We start from the raw sequence: 25,205 nt of genomic DNA, 5'->3' as shown, positions 1-25,205 counted from the left end.
GTAGCTGGAACCTTCATTTAAAATGACAGGGAAGCAAAACGCCTGAAAGTCTATGCCATATTTCTTTATCCCTTGAGCCCCCCCCCAGCACTGCTGAACTAGCAGTCAAGTGCAATAACTCTGCAAGCACAGCCACATATCCAGCGATTTGTATGATACATGCACTCGTTACACATCCAACGCAGCCAGCGCATTTGTGCCTGTAATGAGGATCAATGCTTTTTTGACTTGTGCCGAGTGCACCTGTTTGCAGCACTGGGGAAAAGCACGGCATAAAAAGGCTCAAAGTAATCAACGTGACTCCATCGCAGACTGATAGGCTCCAGAGGAGAGTGCTGTGTAAGGGATTTCACACTGTCTTCCCTATGACAATCAGAATTTGGAGGCTGCAGGGATGGGCAGATATAAAAATAAAAGCGAAAGGCTTGTTAGTAAGGATAACATATTGTTGTCTAGAATAACAGATGGGAGGCAGGAACAGCCGGGACAGCAAATACTAACTCCCTAAATTATCCCATATTCTCTTTCTAATAAAAAAGCAGGCCAAGTCACCAAAAGATTTATACCCAAAGCAGAGCTGCATCCACGTGGGCATGGGTGGCTTGCAAAGGATTCTGGAAGACATGACAGAATTTCCATTTCCTATAGTACCAAGAGCAGCACTTCATTTACATGCCTTTTCATTTGGACACATAGACCAATTCCCCCACAGAATGTTAACAAGATGCTTTATCTGGATTCTTGCAATGGAATGATAACACAATAGGAGACCTATGGGAAATAAGGAAACTTGTTGAGAGTCTGCAAGTGAGACAATGTCGGCTGAGGCAAGGCTTTACTAGCCCTCTAGAAACCAAGGGGAAAAAATATACATACATTACATTTCTTAATATTGCCATTAGAGAAATGATCTGTAATAAGAAAATAACAAATTCAAATATTTTTTGTCCAACAAAATACTTTTATAAGATTGAAGTCCCTTGTTACAGAGAGCTCCTGGGCCAAGGTGGAAGAAGCAAAGTTCCAAACTGCCATTTCACCTGAGCAATCGGGCACTTAGCGATCTTTCCATGAATCTTCCGTCATCATTTCCAATGCATTTGCAGCTGCTTGTATTGCTGGGAAGTGAGCTATCCCATAACGTCCTATGGACGGACACGCTAATGGACCAACTGCTGGAGTGTGTTAACGTTGTTCTCTGGTCACAAGAGACTCTTCAAGAGCTACTAACAGCACATGATGGCAGTAATCAAATATCAAGTAAAAATTGTGTCCCAATGATAAACCCCAGAGGTTTTACTGCTTAGTAGGAATAGGCTCTGTGACAAAATTATAAATTTCCAACCTGTGGCAGTCTGCACTAGAACATCCCATCTCCTTATTAATACACAGCCTGAAATGCAGCCTTAATACTTGCTGGAGTATATCCAAGTGCCCTAAGAGCCCCAGCTTGCAAGCACTAAGCTTATCCACAACCTTCCACCCCCAAAATACCCCTGGAACTATAGCAGGGTGACTGCTATCCCCAAAATTATGTATCTGTAACCTTGTTATGAGCTAAGGGGGCCCAGCCTGAAGGCCAGTTAGGGGGAGATTCGGGGTGAGTGCTTATTTCTGCCCTGGGTACTCCTGGAACTATAGCAGGAGGACTGTTACCCCAATGTTTCTATATATCTGTAACCTTGTTATGAGCTAAAGGGGCCCAGCCTGAAGGCAAGTTAGGGGGAGATTTGGGGTGAGTGCTTATTTGTGCCCTGGGTACCCCTGGAACTATAGCAGGGTGACTGTTACCCCAATGTTTCTATATATCGGTAACCTTGTTATAAGCTAAGAGGGCCCAGTCTGAAGGCCAGTTATGGGAAGATTTGTGGTGAGTGCTTATTTGTGCCATGGGTACCCCTGAAATTACAGCAGGGTGACTTTTACCCCAATGTCTCTATATATCTGTAACCTTGTTATGAGCTAAGCAGGTCCAGTTAGAAGGCCAGTTAGGGGGAGATTTGCTGTGAGTACAGTAATACCAGGTGCCCTGGATATCTCTAGAACTATAGGTGCTTAACTGTTATGACAATATTTTCACACGTTTGTAACTATATCCCAAAGTGGAACTTTAATGAAAGGTGTCAAATAGAAAAAAATTAAAAGAGCTTTAAGGCAAGGATCCCTTAAGTATTATATTATATAGCAGAATAGTGTAGTCAGCCTGCCAGTGTTTTGAGAAAGCCAGGCAGACGCTCCCAAAGGTTGAACTAACAGCAACAGAGAAATAAATGATCTGTCACTGAGGTAGTGTAACCAATTTAAACATGTTTTTCCGGTGCCCAATGATCTTATAAAAAGCTTTCTCTGCCAGAAAACCTGGAATGCTCCATTAAGCAGGAGGTAGGGAAGGGATCAGCAGCACACGTTACATTTTACCCTGCTCCTAAAAGACACATAGAATAAAAATATCTTTCACTCTATGCAGAGCGCGACTTGTATTCACTTGAAATCCGCAAAAGTGAGGACAGCAGTGATAATGAATATCTAATTATAGATGTTTCATACAGGTTTCCTGTAATTACATACAGTATACTAACATGAATGGGCCGGTGGCTAATTTCACTTCTCAGAAACTCGCTGGTGAGCCAGCAAAGACTGAAATGAAATTCTGGGTCCCAATTCTACTTAGTCATCTGTAGGGATCCCTCCACAATGGCAGCAAATGTCTGTAGCTTCCCTGTATGTAAGTATGAAAGGTTATTAGAAGTCTCACGTACACTGGACCAAAGTGTTTGAACTTCCATGCAGGGGTATTACTGTACCAGCCACCATCTTGGGCAAGCATCTAGAATAGGGTTTAAAGTTAAAGGTAACATTTGCCAGTAATTAGATTCTAGTATAGATATGGAACCCCTTACCTGGAAGCTCAAGGACTCACAACTTGCTGGATAAGGGGAGTTTCTGCAATTCATTTATGAATATTCAATTGTATATGTAGCACTGATCGCTTGAGTGGATATTTTAGAACTCCTGCCTGATCTGTGACTAGGATCAAAAAGAAGGACAAGGGAAGTGTGGGATAGAGAAACTGAGTCCCTAGCAAAAAGTTCAGGTTAGAGTGGATATTGCAGGATTTCGGGAGGACTGCATTGGCCATTGTGGTTTCAGGAGTGCTCTGGATAATGGGATGCCAGATAAGTGGGTCAATTCACCCACTATGCAAATGGATGAAGCCCAGAACTAGGGGTAGGCAGGACTTGCCTAGGGTGCAATGCTTGGGTCGCAAAGGCTTGAGTTCTTGATTGAGAGAGTGTCAGCCAGGAGATGGTGCATTCAACAAGTTGAGGAGGTGTGCAGCAGTGGATATGAAAACCACAAGGGCAGCGAGTGAGAGTGGGCAATCTGGTGGGGGATTGGGCCCAGTAGAATTGTCTTGGGAATCAATAGTATCATCAATAAAAAATTTTGATCTACATATCTTAAGTCCACTAGAAAATCATGTAAACATTAAATAAACTCAATAGGCTGGTTTTGCTTCCAATAAGGATTAATTATATCTCAGTTGAGATCAAGTGCAAGGTGCTGTTTTATTATTACAGAGAAAAAGGAAATCAATTGTAAAAAACCTGGATTATTTGATTATAATAGAGTCTATGGGAGATGGCCGTTCCATAATTCTGAGCTTTCTGGATAAATGGTTTCCAGATAACAGATCCCATACCTGTACCCTTTAAGCCAGCACCCACTCATAGTAATGTTGCTGCTTCCTTATCAGTCTGTCTGGCATCTCAGTGCAACCAAAGCTATTAATTCCATGGCAATGATCCTACTCACCACAGCTCCCTAAACCCAAAGACACGAGAAACATTAACAAGGCGTTCTTAAACGTTCCGCATGATTTAACAGATTTGCTGCAAGCCAAGTCGACCTCCTGCTGTAAATTTCCCAGCCAGAAATGCGTACAGTAACGGTAACTGTTAGCAAGATTCGAGGAACCTAATGCTGGCAACAGCCAAGAAGCATAACAGTGTAAGTGGCAATAAAAGTCATGTTGTGAGAATCATAGTTCACTTGTGGCTGTTTATGTAAACGTGGTGTTCCAATGGTTCATTAGCTGCGCGGGAACAGAGATAATTTCTCAGCACATCGGCTGCCAACCAGGTACAGAAGAAAGGGACAGGGGGCATTTCACTCCAATGGGAAAAGGCTGCATAAATATGCACTGTATTCTTAATTAAAGGGAAGGGAAAAGGAATTCAGTGACCATATAAAGGTACAAGGCTACAGGCTGAGTTATACAGTGAACCTTTAGTATCACTCATGTATTATAAGGGATAATGCACCCCCGACTGTAAATGATAAGGATATTAGAAGTCACTGAGGGGTTTTGTGATCATATAAAAGCACAAGGCTGCAGGGATAATGTACCCCCTACTGTAAATAAGGATAATAGAATTCATCAGTGGCGGAACTACCGGGGGAGCAGGGGGTGCGAGCGGGCCAGGGCCCGCACCCCCTCGGGGCCCCCCGGCAGTCCGTGCGCCACATACAAATGTGGCTAAATGCGGCCGTACAGAGGGGGGCGGGGCCCGGCTGCGCATCACGCACCAGGGCCCCCCTCTAGGATCTCTATTGGAATTCATGCCAGGTACGATGAGCATTAATGATGTATTGCAAGGCATAGTTTACACACTTCTTCTAAATCATAGGAATATTTTGTGTGAAAGCGAAAATAAAGAGCTATGCCTTCATGGGTTAATATAACTATCCCTCCTTTTACTGAAACGCACTAGGGATGCACCTGAAGGGTTAACATGCCTACGTGCCGACCCTTATAGGCCTCTGTACTTGTTTTCCTGTACGACCCTGTACTGTCTCTTCTTAGACAACCTTGCATAAGTATCATCATGTACTATAAACAATATTATCAGCTTGCCTCAGACAAAATATCTTAGCTAACGCGCATGCACATATTTGTCTCTTTTCTATCTTGTCCATCCTGAAGGATATACCTATTACTAAGCTAATAACTATGCTGATACGTCACTATATTGGGACGTCTTTACTTATAACTATATAAGCCTATGTTTGACCTTCAATAAACGGAACTTGTTATTCTGATCCACTCGTTGGTGTTTCTTTGTGCAAGTAAACCGGATCCGGAATGCTAGGCATTGTTGGTCAGACGAAATCCAAAGGTTCCAGTAGCAGTCGGTTCGTTGTCCCCTTCAGCACCGAATCCACTTTTTTGGATTCGGCCGAACCCCCGAATCCTTCACGAAAGATTCGGCCAAATACCGAACCGAATCCGAACCATAATTTCCATATGCAAATTAGGGGTGGGAAGGGAAAAACATGCTTTACTTCCTTGTTTTCTTACAAAAAGTCACGCAATTTCCCACACTGACCCTCATTTGCATATGCAAATTAGGATTCGGATTCGGTTCAGCCGGGCAGAAGGATTTGGCCGAATCCTGCTCAAAAAGGCCGAATCCTGGATTCGGTGCATCCCTAAAACGCACAGAAGCTTATTTGCAGCTATAAAAATCTGAAACTCCAGAAACTGTAGATCTTAAGCCTGTGGTACATGGGGTAGATTTAAAGACAACAGATAGTGAGGTATAGATCAAAAAGGAACTAGGAAATATAGACTCTACTGTGTGGCATTATGGTACTTGACATCTTGTATAGGCCTTTTACATCCAGTATGAGATCGGATCCACAAATGGTCTTGAATAACCACATTGATTCCTATTTTGTTACTCTTTCAAACTTGTATTTTTATGTGTGTTGCTCAATTACTTTGACAATCTTCATCCACCCAAGTAACATTACTGGAATTCTTCAAGGTTCAATTCATAGAAGAAGAAAAAAAAAAAAGGGACGTGCCCAAATGTGGATCACAATCAACCAGTAGATGTTGAGCTGGTGACCAATAGATCACAGCAGCCTCAGCTTTGTCCACAAGAGGTCCATTCGATTTTAAGCAGTAAATGGGTGTTTTTTTAAACAAAGGGAACATATGTGCTTTCTTTAGGTATTGGAATGAAGTTACAGTTTCCAAGATAAGATTTTCTTTGATAGCCCGTTATGCTGTAACTACTCTCCACACTGGAGTCCTAGCTCCCCTATTTTAAAGAGCCATTTGTCTTGTTTAAAGACTTATTTGAGAAATTAAATTAAAAAGACAAAACTGGTCTTTTAACCCAATAGCACCAAATTTCCCAATTTTTTTTCTGTATTGAAGGAGAAGCAGCTACTAATTAGTGCAATCAATGTGAAGGTACACCATACACCCAGTATGGAACTCAAAGCAGAACAGCAATGCCTGCAAATGCATCTTTGATTGATGTCTCTTACTAACTAGACATCTAGCAGAATTATTTCATGGTTACTACATAATTCAAGAAATGTAGATGACCCAGAATTATAAATGCTGGACTATGTAAATATATGGTCATATTAGCTGCAAACAAATCTAATGGGCTTGGAGCCCAAACTATCACAAATTCCATCCCTTCTGATTATTCATTTATTCCAAATCTCTGTTCTCCTACACAAAAATAGATATTTACACCAGATTTCTACTTTTTGCTCTACCTTATCTGCATGAACCTTCATTCCTGATCTCCTTTGATGAACCTTCATTCTAGAAATTGTCCTGCCTATATTGTATGATGGAGCTGCCTTTCTTTTACCTTTTATTTTGTTTTATGGATCTTCAGTTAACATGTTTCAACCCACTTTTCTTCAACATCTTTCCTACATTACAGAATTCACATGTCCTACACTTCTGAACTGAGAAGCATTAATTCCAGATTCCCTAAATGTTGCTTATCTGCACATACTTTATGGACCTTCATACAAGATTCTGATACAGTCTAGAACAATTGAAGGAACCATCAAATTTCTCTCTTCCGACCTATTTATTTAGGAGGACCTTTTTCAAGACTTCTATATTCCTATTTCTCTGCTCTAATCATAATTACAAATGCTATGCCCCTTCTTCAATTTAGATGGACCTTCATGCCAAATACCTCTTTTCTCAGCGGTCTTGTTTAATGGACCCTCAGCATAGCTTTTGCGATACGTATCTGGTCTGACAGACCTTCATTTTCACAAATGCACAATTTCTGATTTCTTGCCCACACTATTTCCACTTAACACATTAGATCTTCACTTAATTCTCAGGTGGTTTTGCTCTGTACTAAAGCTTGGCAAGACTGACTAATCGAATACGTTAATTAAAAAAGCCTGTCTTGAAATAACTTAAAGGAGCTTATAAAATCCACGTGCCTTTTTACTTTTCTTTTTAGAATGGTTGGCTAATGAAAGCTGTTTCACGGGATGTGTGTAAGAAGATTAAAGCTATGGTTTAAGCAGGTCAGAAGTCTTAATCTGTCTGAAAACATCAGATGTCGCGTGCTACCATCAAGAACAGGCCAATTAGCAGCACCTCTTAGAATCCACTATTTCAATATGCATTTAGGTCTTTAACATGAACGCAAGATCCATCTATTGGAATCTATCGGCGTCTTCTCAAAACCCTATTACTCCTCATCTCTTTGCTTCCAAAATATCATTAGGTTTGTTAAGTTTTACAATTATATTGTACAAGCAGATCCGTAATATAAAATGCCCAAAATAATTACAGTAAATACAGCTTACTTTGAACAGTCTGATTGAAAACACTTTCGCTATTCATTATTGTCCTCTTCTATTTATATTGAGGAAGTCTAAAACATACATACATGCTAAATCCAGTAGCAAGTGTCCAATTAGGGCACAATAGGCAAAATATAATGGTCCAGGTTGTCTGAAAAAACTTTTGCTTTTGGCTTATTTTTCTAGGCAAGAACCTAAAGACTCACTCCAGATTATCTGGGAGATAAGGGACCTCAACCTGAAATCTTGAACTCATGACCTTTTGGTTTTCCTACACATGGGCCACCTTGGATCAGCTTCCACCATGGTCAGATTCTGACCTTTTATAGCGGACATCTTGACAGCTGAAAAATACAGAATGTTACCCGTGAGCCAAATTTAAATGTAAAGAAAAATTGGAGAGGCATGCAAAAAGTTCCCGGCGGTGCCAAATAAGGGCTGTGATTGGCTATTAGCAGCCCCTATGTGGACTGGCAGCCTATCCGCCTGAAAGTACAGTGAACTGAAATTAAAAACAAACAGCAACGGACAAAAGACAAAAGTAGTTTACTTTTTCTGCCACTTGAACAAAGCTCTTGTGGGTTAGCGCAACTCAGAGAATGCAGAATGAGCTTCTGTAAAATTAAATTTATTGGACATAGATCTCTTTATTAGCATAATCCCAGACTTGTACAAATACCTATCGTCATAAACTGGAAAGGCAAACAGTATTTTAATTTTTAATTAGTCGGCTCTCCGCCTTCCAAATCAGTAGAGGGGAAGGGAGGATTACGGCTTCATTACAGGTTATCTGATAGCTATCCCCAGAATATTGCTAGTTAATGCTTCGGAATAAGAGAAGTGGGCTGCTAGTAAAGTCTCTTGCCACTTTTGTGGTTTAATAAAACAAAAATCACAAGCAAACTTTTGTTCTTCAGCATTATTAGCTTCTCAGATTAAAATGTAGTCAAATAAAGATTGGCACCCTTGTTGTGAAGGACTAGAGTGAAGCATTGGTCAAGGCGTTGGGTCTCTCTGCTATATTACAGAATGATAGCTGAAGCTCTTAAAATGAATAGGACTTGAAGACCGAAAATAACTAACATTGACTATGCTGAAATGCCACTTACATACAGCAGTCTGGAGCCAGAATACAAGCGGAGAGCTGTTAAACAAAAAGCTAAATAGCGAAAAAACCACAAATGAATAAATTCTGGGCTCCATATGTTTTCAACCTGATCATCATTGCTTTATTCGTGTCTGGACCATGGCTTTACTTACTGAGGAGGAAGGGCAAGAGTAGTTGGTTGCACTTTTGGTCTGCGTTTTGTTGACACGCCCATCTGAATTGCGGACCGTTTCAACGACTGCTGATTAAGGAGACCCGATGCAAGGCCAGCGTGGAACTGCAGCTACAAGACAGAAAGGAGGAGAAATTTAACTTAGAGTAACTTCAGTTAGCAATCAATAGCCAATAGAGTGCCACTTGGATAAGCTATGTCAACAGCTGACAGTAAAAGCATTCAATAGACTAGAGGTTTGTCTTGTCAATAGACACTTCACTTTAAAGTCCGCTCTAAGGTTTGCAAGGATTTTACAGTTCTCCTTATTGTTTGAATTAAACTGATTTTGTTTTCTTCTCTATCCCCATTTATCTTCAATCAAAACCCCATACTTATTAAAAGGAAGCTATAGCCCATAAGCTTAGTTCATTCTGCACGTTCTTGTGGGTGGTGATAAACTACCTTACAGTAGTTGGTATCAATTGGCCCTAAGGCCTAAGTGGACACCATTCTATGGTACAGTTTGGTTGGACCCACAGCTGAATGTAGCAAACTGCAGGACATGAGAAGAAGTTGTGGCTCTGCTTCAATTTCTCATCTACCAAAGAACCATACACCAGTAGATGACATTTCCCAATATGTTTGAATGTCTGGCCAATATCTCCGGTATAAAGATATTGCTCAAGATTGTTGCCCTGAAGGTGCACTGGTCAGCAGAATGCTTATTCCAGCAACGTCTTGCATCAGTAGACACCTACTTTGGAGTAAAGTGGTATAATGAGTCAGCGGCTTCCTTAGACACATCACATTTCCTTTACGAGATTCAGCTCTTACAGTAAAACTCCACAAGCGCTTTTCATCAGATTTTGTTAGTCAGATTTTCTGATCCACCATGAAACACCCCACAAGAGCACGAGACTTCATAGGATGCTACAAAATCTGATCCCACCCTAGGCTAGAATGTAAAGTTGGTTTAGAAAAAGTCGGATTGAGTCTTTTGTTCACGTGTTTACATTTGAAGTCAATATATCTCAATGAGGGAAAAAGACCATCCAAAAGACACCATCTGTTTTTATCTTTTCGGATGAAAAAGCAGCATGCAATGGTCACATCGGACAGTCAAGTCAGATTTTTGTATCAGTCCCATAATATTTTGACCAGTGCAACTACATCTGACCTGATGGGTGTATTTTATCGATCCAACACACCCTACAAAAGCCCTTGTGGAGTTTAGTCCTTAAAGTTAACTTTCAGAGCTTGAGACATGAGTCACTTTACTACATGGCTAAAACGGGATTCATGGAGAGCTCAGAACTACAATAAGGATAGTTTTATGGAGGTTTTACATTAACCTAACATAAACCACCCTTACAAATTGGATGTCATTTCTCCATGAAGAACCAAGAATAGATAATGAGCTCCCTTAACTACAACAATAATATATAAATAATAAAATAAATAATAATCCTGGAAACGCTTGTAGCAAATCCTTGAATAAAGGCTTCCTTAAGGCTGAAAAACCCTGTATCCAACAAACTTCTTCTGTAACCTTGCTATCGGCAGAAAAGAACCAAGAAACATAGTTTTTATAAGACTTCTGGAAGGTAGAAACCAAATTGTCTTGCGACTGATCAGTTTGAGGGGGAAAACAAATCTCTAAGGAAACTGTGAGAAGTTCAAACCCTCACAGGTCTTTATAACCGGTGGCCTTTTTCTGTAGCTAGTGTTCATTAACTCAAGCCCGGAAAAGCTGATTAGTAGAATGAAGTTTTAATGAATGCTAGAACCTGAAATATGGGCAAGTACATGCAGAAACTAAGTAACTGATTTGAGTAATTGACTGATTATATATATTTATATATAATATATAATTATATGTGGCGTTGAGGCTGAGCAATTACAACCTGCAACTCCCTATGCATACATTTCTATTCTTAAAAGTGACTTACTTTTCAACCCAAGTTGTACCGGTGGGGGGATTATAACCTTAATATCAGCACCCCTTTAACGGACACTTAGGGCTGACAAACTTGGGTGTTTTGTTGCGTCTCTATTGAAGTAAAAGTGTATATATTGGTGTCCCAATGAGGAGTTCCATATAAAGGCACAAGGTCCTTGACTTCTGATATCCTCACATTTTACAACAAGGTTTTCATAATATATTTATAATACAGGTATAGGATCCATTATCCGGAAACCCATTATCCAGAAAGCTCAGAATTACAGAAAAGCGGTCTTCCATAGACTTCATTATAATCGAATATTCCATATGTGTAAAATAGATTTTCCCTTTTCTCTGTAATAATAAAACAGTCGCTTGTACATGATCCCAAGATATACTGAATCCTTATTGGAGGCAAAACCAGCCTATTGAGTTTATTTAATGTTTACATGATTTTATAGTAGACTTAAGGTATGAGGAAAGAAAGATCCGTTATCTGAAAACCCCCAGGTCGCGACCATTCTGGATAACAGGTCCCATACCTGTACACAAATTTTGTTTAGTCAATTAGACTCAAATGACATTACTAAGTACTCATTATAAGGATATAATTTGTAGGATGTCCACGGCTCTTGTGTCACGACCGGCACCCAATACCAGAACAAGTGCCAAGCACCCTGGTCTCGGCTCGGCTTCACCAGTTGTGTGACCACCGTTGGGCTTCGGGAGGAGCCCTCAGCTTACTTGGGTGCCACCTGGACTTAACGAGAGGTGCAAGGCGAGATGTTCTGGCTGGCAAAGGGGCAGAGTCTTTTGGGCCGAAGGTCACGGTACAAATGGAGCAGGCAAGAGAATCGTCAGACATGCTGGGTCAAGGCACGCAGATATCAGAATTGTCAGGAACAGGCAGGGATCAAAACCGCAATAACAGATAAAGCTTTACAGGAACAGACAGCACAAGGCTTCAGGAACCACTAGAATCAAGATTCTATCACGGGCATCTGTCTGCAGTCAGAATGGGCCTTTTATAGGGGACAGAATTCGCGCCAAAACGCTGGCGTGTTTGCGCCTAAAAACAATGCACAGGCACGCCGTGCCCTAAGGCAGGCAAGATGGCGCCGGAAGAGGACCCCGCCACCCCACTAGACCACCAGGGCAGGTAGGTTTTCTTACAGTGTGGAAAGTGTTATCTAGAATGCTGAGGACCTACAGTTTTCTGGATAAGAGACCTTTCCATAATTTGGATCCCCATACTTTACAATTGCTAAAAATCATCTAAACATTATAAAAAACCAATAGTATTGTTTAGCCTCCAATAAGGATTACTTATATCTTAGATGGGATCAAGAACAAGCTACTGTTTTATTATTAGAAAGAAGAAGGAAATTGTGTTTAAAATGTTAAATTCTTTGTTTTAAATATAAATCTCAAAAGGCATTGTGCCTGCATTGGTGTAACATATGTTTGCAATTGAATCTGCATAGTGATCACATACTGTACAAACAGGTACAGAACTCTGATGATGTTAAATTTTCACAAAACACTTTCTTCTGCTTTCTTCTATTTATCTCCATGATATCAGACAGCAACAAATCTTTCAGCTAAAATCCCTATTGTAAATCTTATAGTATAGGAAGGCTCCCCCCCACCATTGAAATTCCTTCAAATTGTAAATCGATAAGCGAAAAGGAAGGGAAAGATAAATGTTTCACAATTTTATGAAACAAAGTTATCCTGAAACCTGTTCACCAGAAAGGCCGTCTCCCATTGACTTAAAGGAAAACTATACCCCCAAAATGAACACTTAAGCAACAGATAGTTCATATCATATTAAGTGGCATATTAAAGAATCTTACCAAACTGGAATATATATTTAAGTAAATATTGCCCTTTTACATCTCTTGCCTTGAGCCACCATTTCGTGATGGTCTGTGTGCTGCCTCAGAGATCACCTGACCAGAAATACTTCAACTCTAACTGTAACAGGAAGTGTGGAAGCAAAAGACACAACTCTGTCTTTTAATTGGCTCATGTGACCTAACATGTATGGTTTGTTGGTATGTTTGTGAGTACAATGAATCCTACAATCCCAGGGGGCAGCCCTTATTTTTTAAAATGGCATTTTTCTATTTATGATTACCCAATGGCACATACTACTAGAAAAGTATATTATTATGAAAATGGTTTATTTACATGAAGCAGGATTTTACATATGAGTTGTTTTATGCAATATCTTTTTATAGAGACCTACATTGTTTGGGGGGTATAGTTTTCCTTTAATTTCGTCCAAATAATCCAATTTTTTTTAAATTATTTCTGTTTTCTTAGTACAGGTATGGGACCTGTTATCCAGAATGTTCGGGACCTGGGGTTTTCCGGATAACGGATCTTTGGATCTTCATGCCTTAAGTCTACTAGAAATTAATTTAAACATTAAATAAATCCAATAGGCTGGTTTTGCCTCCAATAAGGATTAATTATATCTTAGTTGGGATCAAGTACAAGCTACTGTTTTATTATTACAGAGAAAAAGGAAATCGTTTCTAAAAATTTGGATTATTTGGATAAAATGGAGTCTATGGGAGACAGCCTTTCCGTAATTCGGAGCTTTCTGGATATCGGTTTCCGGATAAGGGATCCTATACCTGTAATAATAAAACAGTAGCTTGTACTTAATCCCAATTAAGATATTATTAATCCTTAAAGGATACTGTCATGGGAAAAAAAAAAAATTCTAAAATGAACCAGTTAATAGTGCTGCTCCAGCAGAATTCGGCACTGAAATCCATTTCTCAAAAGAGCAAACAGATTTTTTTTATATTCAATATTCAAAATCTGACATGGGGCTAGACATATTGTCAATTTCCCAGCTGCCCCTGGTCATGTGACTTGTGCCTGCACTTTAGGAGAGAAATGCTTTCTGGCAGGCTGCTGTTTTTCCATCTCAATGTAACTGAATATGTCTCAGTGGGACATGGGTTTTTACTATTGAGTGCTGTTCTTAGATCTACCAGGCAGCTGTTATCTTGTGTTAGGGAGCTGTTATTTGGTTACCTTCCCATTGTTCTTTTGTTTGGCTGCTGGGGGGGGGGGAAAGGGATGGGGCTGATATCACTCCAACTTGCAGTACAGCAGTAAAGAGTTATTGAAGTTTATCAGAGCACAAGTCACATGACTTGGGCAGCTGGGAAATTGACAATATGTCTAGCCCCATGTCAGATTTCAAAATTGAATATAAAAAAAATCTGTTTGCTCTTTTGAGAAATGTATTTCAGTGCAGAATTCTGCTGGAGCAGCACTATTAACTGATTAATTTTGAAAAAAATGGAAGCAAAACCAGCCTATTGGGTTTATTTATGGGGTTATTTATCAAAATCCAAACTTTTCTGATTTTTTAAATTAAAAAAGTCAGACCAAACCAGAATCCACAATTTGACCTTATTTATTCCTTAAAAAGCACGACTTAAACAGTTCCCGGTAAAAACTCGATAAAGTTTTTTCAGGTTTGTTTCCAAAAAGCATGGATTTTTTTGGATTTGTGCCAGAGAAGGTTGGAATTTCTGGCTAATTCCAGCGAAGACCACAGAAACTTCATAATAGGATATGGACCTCTGCCATTGACTTATACAAAAGCTCAGCAGATTTTTTGGATTCTGGACTTTTGCTGCATAGGGCTTTAATAAATCTTAAAAAATGTAAGTTTAAAAAAAAAAAAAAAAAAAAAAACCCTGACAAGTTTTGACCCAAAAAGCCTGACTGGAGTTTAGTAAATAACCCCCTTAATTTTTTCATGATTTTGCAGTAGATTTAAGGTATGGAGATCCAAATTACAGAAAGATCTGTTATCCAGAAAACCCAAGTCCCAAGCAGTCTGGATAACAGTTCCTATCCTGTACAGCTTTTAAAACGTGTATGTTGGGTGCAGGAGGCCAATGGATACCTTTATACCAGTAGGTTTGTCGATTGGATATTTCTGCTGAAGTAACCCGTCTATGGGTCGGACAAAGAGCGAGCAAGGGGACACAAACAATATGGGTGGGTGCCTTCCGATTAACTGATTGATTGCGCAGAACATGCGGAGGTGCAGATGAGCAGATATGTATAATATTATTTATTTCCTGGTATTTATATAGCACCAATTTATTCTGCAGCGCATTATAGAAATGCTGAAGTTGTATTCTGTCTTATGATGGGGAACCGGCAATGTAAATCTACTTGTATGCTTATTAAACAGACAAACTAACTTCCCGATAGACAAATGACAAATGTCTTGACACTTGTAATACAGAGAATAGCCACTAAAGCTTTTATGTTTAAATCCATAATGTCTAATGTCCCTTTAAGGCCCTGCTGTGCTGTGTCAGACTGTCCATTAGAAGATTAATTCGCTTGTGTGGAGTCTCACACTATATTATTTAATGGGGAGAATGTCCAGAATTGTCAGAATTCAATTTAATCATGAAGAAAGAGAATTGTATAAAAGGGGTGGTTCACCTTTTAGTTAACTTGTAAGTCTGTTATAAAATGGACATTTCTAAGAAACATTTCAATAGTTTTTTATTATTTATTTTTTTATAGTTTTTTTTAATTATTTGCCTTCTTCTTACTGTTTCGACCCCATCTAAAAATAGATATTCTGTAAGGCTACGCATTTATTGTTTCTGCTACTTTTAATTGCTCATCTTTCTATTCAGGGCTTCTCCTATTCACATTCCAGTCTCTTCTTCAAATAAATGCATAGTTGCTAGGGTAATTTGGACCCTAGCAACCAGATTGCTGAAACTGCAAACCAGAGAGTTGCTGAATAAAAGCAAAATAACTCAAGAACCACAAATAATAAACAATGAAAACCAATTGCAAATTGTCTCACAATAATGTTCTCTTCATCATACTAACAGTTTATTTAAAGGTGAACAACCTTGTGGATCAAGTTCAGAAGACCGATGCTGTCAAAACCTGCAAACCCATTATGCCCCTTCTCCAGACCCGCTACCTGGCCCTGCAGTCAATAGGTTAACATACTTACTGACCCATGACCCGCAAAACCAGAAGTGCTGTCACCATGGACTGGAAGCAACATCACTCCAGAGGCAAATCAACCAGGTCGGGGGGGGGGGTTGTTTTTACCTTGGGCTGGTGGGGGTTTACAGTGCTCACTTTACCAGGTACGGTAACCACTGACCGGTCGAATGGTCAGGAAATCTGGGGCTTTCTGCCCAATATCTTTGTGGGACCATTGCAGAACGCCACTACAATCACCTTTCTTTGTGAAACAAAGTGATGCCACTATGAATCAGAAAAGCTATCACTATAGATCAGAAGTGCTGTAACTATGAATCAGAAGTAACGTCACTATGGATCAGAAGTAACGTGACTTTAGATCAGAAGTGACATCAATATGGATCAGAAGTGACATCACCATAAATCAGAAGTGACATCACTATGGATCAGAAGTGACATCACTATGGATCAGAAGTGAAGTCACTATGCATCAGAAGTGAAGTCACTATGGATCAGAAGTGAAGTCACTATGCATCAGAAGTGACGTCACTATGGATTAGAAATGATGTTACTCCAGTTATACAATCATGCAGGTTTCTAGATTGTGTAACTGTAGGTTGAAGAGGATGGGAATTGTAGCTGGAAAGAACTGGAAAAAGAAACATCTCCTACAAACTAAAGACCAACTACAAAGCAATGTGATAAATATGCATGTTTTCCTGATATTTGAATAAAAATGCTGCTTAAATTAAACCGTGTGCTCGGGGGGGGGGCACTATGCCTTCTCCTTAAATAACTTGTGTTCATCAGATGCTCAGCGCCCTCCTAGCAGCAAAAGCTGCCTAAACTCTAGGAGCAAACATTAAATATTTAACAAACTGTCTTTTTAATGGGAGAAAAGGTCAAAGTTAATAAATCTGACAGGCTGCTCCTGTCTAACCCTATTTATACATTATTTAAACATCAGCGCAGAGCATTGAAGCCAAAGCACTTGTGATTAGGGGGATTTGAGATAAAGCTCTCCCCGAGACGGCAGGTCACACCTTGGATTAGGCTGATTAAGAGCCAGCAGAAGTCACCAGGCATCATAGAATCGGCAAATGAGGGGTAACCCCTAGCAACCAATCAGCAATTAGCTTAGATCAGTCCACTGCAGTTAGAGTAATGAATGCAAATATGTGACTGGTCCCTGCTGGGGGGGGGCAGATAAAGTGTGTTAGTAAATTAGTGTCACAGTGTATTTGATATGTGCTATACGGAGAAGGCTTCTGAATGGAGGCACAGCTGATATAGTGAATGACTGAGCATGGGAGCTACCACTTCTCATGATTATTACAGTTCATATGAGGGTTGCCTTATTGTCTGTATTAAGATACTCTCATAACTATGCCATCATGACCTGTACAGAGAGATCTCACAAAACTATGGCAGCATACCGTAGGTATTCCCCTGTACTAAGCACAATTCAGTAGGAACAGCCCTAAGTTTGCCCATAGCCTGTACAGAGATACCATAAAAATAGAGCAGCATATGAATTCTCCTGTACTAAGTAGGGATGCACCAAATCCTCCATTTTGGATTTGGCTGAACCCTGAATCCTTTGCGAAAGATTTGGCTGAATACCGAACCAAATCCTAATGAGCATATGCAAATGATGCAAATTAGAATTCGGATCGGAAACCTGCTGAAAAAAGTCGAAGCCTCTTGGATTCGGTGCATCCCCTGTACTAAGCACAATTCAGCAGGAACAGCCCCTTAAGTTTGCGCATAGCCTATACAGAGAGATACCATAAATTTATGGCAGGATAGGTATTCCCCTGTACTAAACACAATTTAGCAGGACAAGCCTTCTAAAGGTGGCCATAAACAAGCAGAATTAAGGTGCAATTTGGGTCCTTTAGATTCGGTAGCTGCTCTGATGGACCTCCATGATCAATACTTGGACAAAAATCGGTGAGATGTTGATCAGGCAGGTTTGATGGCCCCATCCAATTGAGGACTGCATGGGCTAACTGATGTGATCTCATCCTGTCTGTGCCTATTCCTGGCATTGTGTTAGCCCAATACTCCTCATCTTTGATTACATTTTTTTTACACGAGTCACATTCAAACGTAAAAAAATATAGTTGGAGAGAAACATAAGAATGCAAAAAGTTCCTGGGATGCCAAAAAAGTGCTGTGTGGACTGGCAGCCCACAGGAGGCTCTGTTTGGCAGCATACATGATTTTTATGCAACTAAAGCTTGCCTTTAAACCAGGAATTAAAAAAGAAGCACCTGCTGAGGGAGCAACATATAAGGGGTCGAAGAGCAACATGTTGCTCACAAGCAACCAGTTGGAGGTCGCTGCTGTATGGCCACCTTAAATTTGCTCATATCTTCTACACAGAGATACCATATATCAAAGCTAACAAAGCTATTCCATTTTAGAAATTCTATTTCCATCTGAGAATTCCTAAAAAAGTCAGGGCCCCTAAAAAAAGTTAAACGCACCATGCTCTATCATCGTTCACACAAATCACCACAAACCTAATACAGGTATAGGACCTGTTATCTCGAATGCTCCGGACCTGGGGTTTTCCGAATAACAGATCTTTCCGTAGTTTGGATCTTCATACGTTAAAGTCTACTAGAAAATTATGTAAACATTAAATAAACCCGATAGGCTGGTTTTGCTTCCAATAAGCATTAATTATATCTTAGTTTGAATCAAGCACAAGGTACTGTTTTATTACAGGTAGGAGACCTGTTATCCAGATCACACGGGACCTAGTGCTTTCCTGAAAACAGATCTTTCTGTATTTTGGGTCTTAAGACTTTAAGTCTACTAGAAAATCATGTAAATATTAAATAGACCCAATTGGCTGGTTGTGCTTCCAATAAGGATTAATTATATATTAGTTTAGATCAAGTACAAGCTACTGTTTTATTATGACAAAGAAAACGGAAATCCTTTTAAAATATTTGAATTATATATTATATTATTATTTCAGAACAGAAAGGCAAACAGATGTAAATAAGTTGTGTCAAAAATGTCTCCTTTCTCCCGGGGGAATGGATGCATAATTTAGCAGATGCCTGGGCTTATTCGACATTGTTGCCTCTATACATGCATTTGGCATACACATACGCACAGGCCTGCTTCCTTTTAACTAAAACACAAGCCCTTGTGTCTCCTCATTAAAATCATTCTCTTTCTCCCCGTTAATGAGGGTTTTTTTGTTTTTTTTTTAACCATTCTGCTTAAAATGCAGCGTGGCTTTTTGAACGCTATCAGAAGTCGGCAAAGCAGGAGCCGGCCTTAGTTTCATGCGAGCAGTTAGAAAGCTAGAGAGATAGAAATTACTCGCCTCTAATTGATTAAAAGAAAATTCCTCTGGTAATGAGGCCCGTTTGGAAATGTTTTGGATTTTAAGTAACGTTTGATCCGCTAACGGGGAAGTAAATTCTCAACGTGGCCAAATGCCACACTCGATGAGGCAAAGCAGTGTGCTTCCAATTTATTTACTTGCTTTGGAATCTTTTTATTATCGGGTTGTTGTTTTTTTCCTTCTTACTTCGCTCGGACTGGATTCTGTGTCTTTCAATTAGCAAGTAACCAAGGCATGGAGAAAGCTGGGGCCTGCTCCGCTCCAATTAGACAGCCATTAAGCAGACTTTAGTAGACAAAGGGAGGAGACCATTGTCAGTATGGGGTAAAATGCACGGAATTGAACTGAAATGTAGACGATAAAGTATGTTCCTTTCTATCTTTAACACAATTTAGCGAGCAAAATGAACATACGCAAGTTTTTTGTGTTAAAGATGAAAATAAAGTTGCCCATAATTTAGAATTTTCTACTGGGTTTCTAAAAGAGAATATAAAAAGTTTGTCTCCAAGTTTGGCTTCACGAAAGAACTGCCCTAAGGCAGCCAATGTGCAATGGTCAACTGGCCAAGTTAAATTCTGACAGAATAATACTATCTAGATCAGTGGTCCCCAACCAGTAGCTCGCGAGCAACATGTTGCTCCCCAAACCCTTGGATGTTGCTCTCAGTGGCCTCAAAGCAGGTGCTTATTTTTTAATTCCTGGCTTGGAAGCAAGTTTTGGTTGCATGAAAACCAGATGTACTGCCAACCAGAACCTCCTGTAGGCTGCCAGTCCACAAAGGGGCTACCAATAGCCAATCGCAGCCCTTATTTGGCACCACCCAGGAACATTTTTCATGCTTGTGTTGCTCCCCAACACTTTTTACATCTGAATGTTGCTCACGGGTGAAAAAGGTTGGGGACCCCTGATCTAGATTAAAGTTGATTTCCAGGCAACGCTGACAATTATTATGTCTGATGCCTCTGCCTATCAGTTGCTTGTGAGTTTCAGGGTCAATTCTACCACCAGTCCTTAGTGACCTTATTGCTCATTACAGCTGTCTCATCCTTGAGATCTTTGCTGCTTTTTTTGACATTTTGACCTAACCTGCAAAGGCCAGTTTCTTATAATGCTAAGTCATTTCAATTGTCAGTTTGAGTGAGTGAGTTCTAATTCATCTGCTAGGAAAGGAAGCCCCCCCTATCAGATATATTGAATCTATCTGTCAATGAATATCTGACACCCAACTGCTGTACAGAATGAAGTGAAACAGGTGCTGAGAGAGAGATAGTCAACATAAACTTGATTATTTCAGAAACTTACAGAATATTTAATTTATTATATTTATAATATTCATTTTTGTGATAGTTCCACTGTCAGTTCCTCATGACCTTCCTTAAGTTCCACTGTCAAATTCCTCATGACCTTCCTTAAGATCCACAGTCAGTTCCTCATGACCTTCCTTAAGTTCCACAGTCAGTGCCTCAGGACCTTCCTTAATTTCCAGTAAGTTCCTCATAACCTTGCTTCAGTCCCACTGTCAGTTCCTCATGTCCTTACTTCAATACCAATGTAAAATCATGATGTTCCTTCAATCCCACTGTCAGCTCCTCATGACCATCCTTTAATCCTACCTTCAGTTGCTTGCAACCTTCTGGCAACTGTCATTTCTTTCTGACCTTGCATTCTATCCATTACATGTACTTGAGACCTTGGTTCTAGTTCAGCATCAGTTACTTGTTTCCATTCAACTGGCAAGGTAGAGTTGTTACATAGAAAATTAACAAAAAACATTAGAAGTAGTTTTTTTTTAAATAAGTTATGTTTTAAACGTATGCGCGCAGGACCTGGCTTATCAGTCTTAACATCGGGATAAAAATTCCCATGTAATCAGTGATATGGGTTATATAAGAAGTACTTTTCTGAAATGAATGAGATGCTTCACTTTGAGATGAAGTCTTGCAGTACAATCTACTATCCTTGATCACAAGACCAACGCTGGTTTTATCATGTTAGGATAACTTACATAAAATATCATAAACTCTTCCGGAAAACAAGAGATCTGGCACTGAAAGTGAATGTGAATGAGTTACAGTGAACAATTGTCATTTTCCAAGCTAAGTTAACACATGCATGACGAACAGAACCTTTTGAACAGCCTAGGAACATAGAATATGACCTGAAGATTCAATTTATATTATCCATGAACCTTGCCTCCCTACATATAAATTAAACAAAGCAGACAGTGGTGGCCAATATACCCCACTTGGTAATAAGTTCCAACACAAGCCTCTTGGATGCACTGCTGTTGTATATAAGAATGACCTGCAGAACAAACTCCAATCAGTCATATATATAGTATTTGGCAGACCTCTACAATCAGCTAGAAAAGATGAACTCCCTGGAGTTACAGATGTAATGTCTTAAACGGCTCCAAAATATGATATGAAACGCGGCAAGGAAAGACTTTAAAAGTAAAATGATTATTTTCCTAATAAGAACAGTGACAAAGTCACTGGAGAAAGACAATTCGATCAATAAGATGTTTTCCCTTTGTCTACATTACACAACCAGAACACTAGGGATGTACCCAATCCATGATTTTTTAATTTTTCCATTTGAGTTTGAACTGGCTTTCTTGAATGCCCTAATTAAAATAAAATGTGTATTCCTACCTCCAAACCAACTGCTCTGCTACCTTCTGATCTCAAGAACAGAGAGGATGGTGCGGTGTCAGGCAAATTGTCAGAAAATACCATCTGGCTCATACCTCCCGACATTTTGGAAATAAAAAGAGGGGGGGAAAAATTGGAGCATGTAGCACGGCAATTTTTTTGACCACACCCATTTTTGTGGTCACACCCCCTAATTACCACGTTCATTTTACAAAACTTGTCAGGTTGTGAAAGTTTGAACATATTTCCTTGTTTTTTTTCCAGTTATTACAGTTTTGCTACTGAAGGTAAATTGCCCTTTAAGCTGTGAATACATTTCCCAAGGGACCGGTTTATCTTATATTGTTACAATGACTTATTTGCTAATCTTGAAATTGTTATAAAGTATCTTATCAGCTGGCTGGGCTATCTGCCGAATTATATAAAAAAAAAAAAGCCAATTAAGTTATAAACATTGTTTCTTTTTCTGGCTGTTCAGTGCAGAGAAAAACTGGACTTTTCAGTACAAATTACTGCACGTTGAGCTTTCAAAAGAGGGACTTGTCCCTCTAAAAGCGGGACAGTTGGGAGGTATGATCTAGATGAGCACTCTGGGGGTTTGGGTATGAAGAAGTGCAGATGGGCCTTCTCAGCTGATTACCCCACAGACAATATGTTCTTGCTCTGGGCAGCCCACTGACACTATGGTCACATAGCATAGTGGGAAAAACATTTACATTATACATATAGCTAGAGACTGTGTATGGTCAGTAAGTATAGGGTTGCCACCTTGCCGCTATTTTACTGGCCTGGCCGGTAAAAATAATGGTTGATCCCAATGTTATTAATAGGGAAAAAAGATAAATATATAGGAAGGCCAGTATTTTTTTTCCAGAAATGGTGGCAACCCTATCAGTAAGGTGCAAGAGAAAGTCCCTGAAAACACAAAGAAATTGCCTGATGTATGAAAGTGTTACTTATTAAGTGCGGTATTCCTGTTAACTAGACAAATGTTATCAATATACATTTGCTTGGTCAGACCAAGAAGGTCAATGAATGCAGGGTGAACTTATAGCCAGTGATCAAGGTCTGGATCTTGCTGGCTGATGGGGGTTTCTACCTTACTCTTTACATCTTTAAGATGTAAAATTAAGGAAGGAGTTGTTCTAGGCTTAGAGCAGAAGGCACCTTTATGCCTAAGGTTTCATCTACAAAAAGTTCCAAAACCCTCTGCTGTAAAATATACAGCAGAAGAAATACTTATGGTTATTGGGGTATCGTTTGCAGGTTTGGTAAACGGACTACAAGTGATCTAAGTGTGTATCTCATTTAAAATGATCTTAGTCCCTGTGACAACCTGTCACTACTAAAAGGGACCTGTCCCCACTCTATAAAGCAGTATTTATCGGATTGTTCTTCCTCAAGTGCGACAAAAATGAAAGGTTGCATGCACTGTCATCCTTAGAGACAAGATCAATAGCTGTGAGAGATCACATCTTGTGATGTACCCCCAACACATGTATTGTTTTTCCACAGCCAGTAAGATTAATGACATTTCTAATCCCTTAGCATGCTTGCTCAGCAATGCCTCTTGATCACTCCAAAAGCAGAGAGATTTACCACGCATACAGCAAAATGAGGGAGGGGAAAGGCAAGAAGGGAAGGCAATCTTGTCAAGCGTCTATGTCTGCACCTTCAGACTTCCATCTTTCCAGCCATGGCGTCACTGTTAAATTTGAATGTGTAGGTATACATATACCCCTTTGGAACACTTAGAAGTGTGTAGGTTTAATCTACAACTGCCAGTGCCATAATTCCACTGGCCACTGAAGACAAAGGGGAATGCAGGGGAACACAACCTATAGAGCATTTTTTAAGTGACGATGTGTCTATCTCCCCTGAGCTCAATGTTTCTTGCTGATTTTACACAATACTCACCACCTAATGTATGCTTTAATGTATGTGAAAAGGAAACATTTGCATTAATATTTATAAAACCTCACCCTTATGGGGATGTTAGCTTAAAATTTCCATTGAGTACCTATGTTTTATGGGTTTATTGCACCATTAACTTCAAGTTTTCTACAAGCAATTAAAATAATGGTGATCAGGTTCCTTTTTAAGTTAGAACATCAGTACCACCTTTTAATACAATTGACTCTTTTGCAGCAAACTTACCTCTTTAAAGCTCTCACACCACAGAGCCAAAATCCCCTCTCTAAATCTCCAATTCTTTAGGACGGCCTAAAAGTGACCAAAAATGGCTCAATAAAATCTACCATTTTGGTCCCTCCAGATGAGGTCAGCCACTTAAGGACCTTCCAAACTGATATCTGTCTGAAGATCAGTAAGGTATGTACTGTGTAGGTTAGGAAATCCCTTGAGAAAAAAAACACAGTGCCTTGAGATGGTCCTCCCCAATGCCCCTAAGCCCCTATTATGGTCTGATCAGATGGGTATCTACATTGTAGGTTAGAATATCCCATCTGACAATAACCACATCAGTATCTTGATGTGGTCCTCCCCAATGGGTCTACTACCTAAGCCCCCATTATGGTCTGATGATTTGTCCAGGGACCAAACCAGTTGGTCCGACATTGTTTAAAGATTCCTGTGTTTGGAGACCTCATCACAGGAGAAGACCTTACCATGTATGCACAAAGAAGGCCACTGCATTCTTTATAAAACATTCAATTCTCCAAGATTCTTCATGAGATCTGTTGGACAACTGATAGATGACCTCAAGCAAGGGCAATTTATACAGCAAACAACATAACAGATCTATCAAGTGCTATCAAAATGAGCATATGAGCCACAAGGTTTTAAATCCTTACCATGTTCACTGGATGGTGGATATCTGGATGGTGGTAATTAAATATATATATATAATATATATATATATATATATATATGTATATGTATATGTATATGTATATGTATATGTATATGTATATGTATATGTATATGTATATGTATATGTATATGTATATGTATATGTATATGTATATGTATATATATATATATATATATATATATATATATATATATATATATATATATATATATATATATATATATATATATATATATATATATAGAATTCCGGTTGTAGTTAACAGCGCACACTGGAATTATTTAAAAGATTAATTTATTTATCAAATGTTAAAATTCACATGTATCGACGTTTCGGTCCGGATCTTGGACCGTTTTCAAGATGCAACATGTGATTACAAACAGCATTTTATACCCTCACCTAATGCAAGACAGGAAATGAGATCACCGACATACATCACACATAGCGGACAATAAAGGCTGTCACAATGTTAATTGTTATTAATTCGTGGTTGCCT

At 39.4% G+C, this 25,205-nt stretch overlaps 1 protein-coding gene across 3 annotated transcripts in view; it reads right to left on the bottom strand.

Annotated features, from left to right (window-relative positions):
* The window catches only part of med27.S (mediator complex subunit 27 S homeolog), a 148,840-nt gene that overhangs the window by 63,817 nt on the left and 59,818 nt on the right, over positions 1-25,205 (bottom strand). For all 3 annotated transcript variants that reach the window (XR_001932858.2, XM_018232129.2, NM_001096271.1), the window contains exon 3: positions 8,908-9,038. Coding sequence is in view for 2 of the 3 variants with exons in the window: in XM_018232129.2 (XP_018087618.1) it covers positions 8,908-9,038 (131 nt within the window). In the remaining variant the exon portion in view is untranslated. The remainder of the gene's footprint in view (positions 1-8,907; positions 9,039-25,205) is intronic.

The sequence above is a fragment of the Xenopus laevis genome, chromosome 8S (assembly GCF_017654675.1).
Source record: "Xenopus laevis strain J_2021 chromosome 8S, Xenopus_laevis_v10.1, whole genome shotgun sequence".
NCBI lineage: Eukaryota > Metazoa > Chordata > Amphibia > Anura > Pipidae > Xenopus > Xenopus laevis.
The sequence above is the reverse complement of the archived record's forward strand: the minus strand, read 5'-3'. Positions and strand labels throughout refer to the sequence as shown.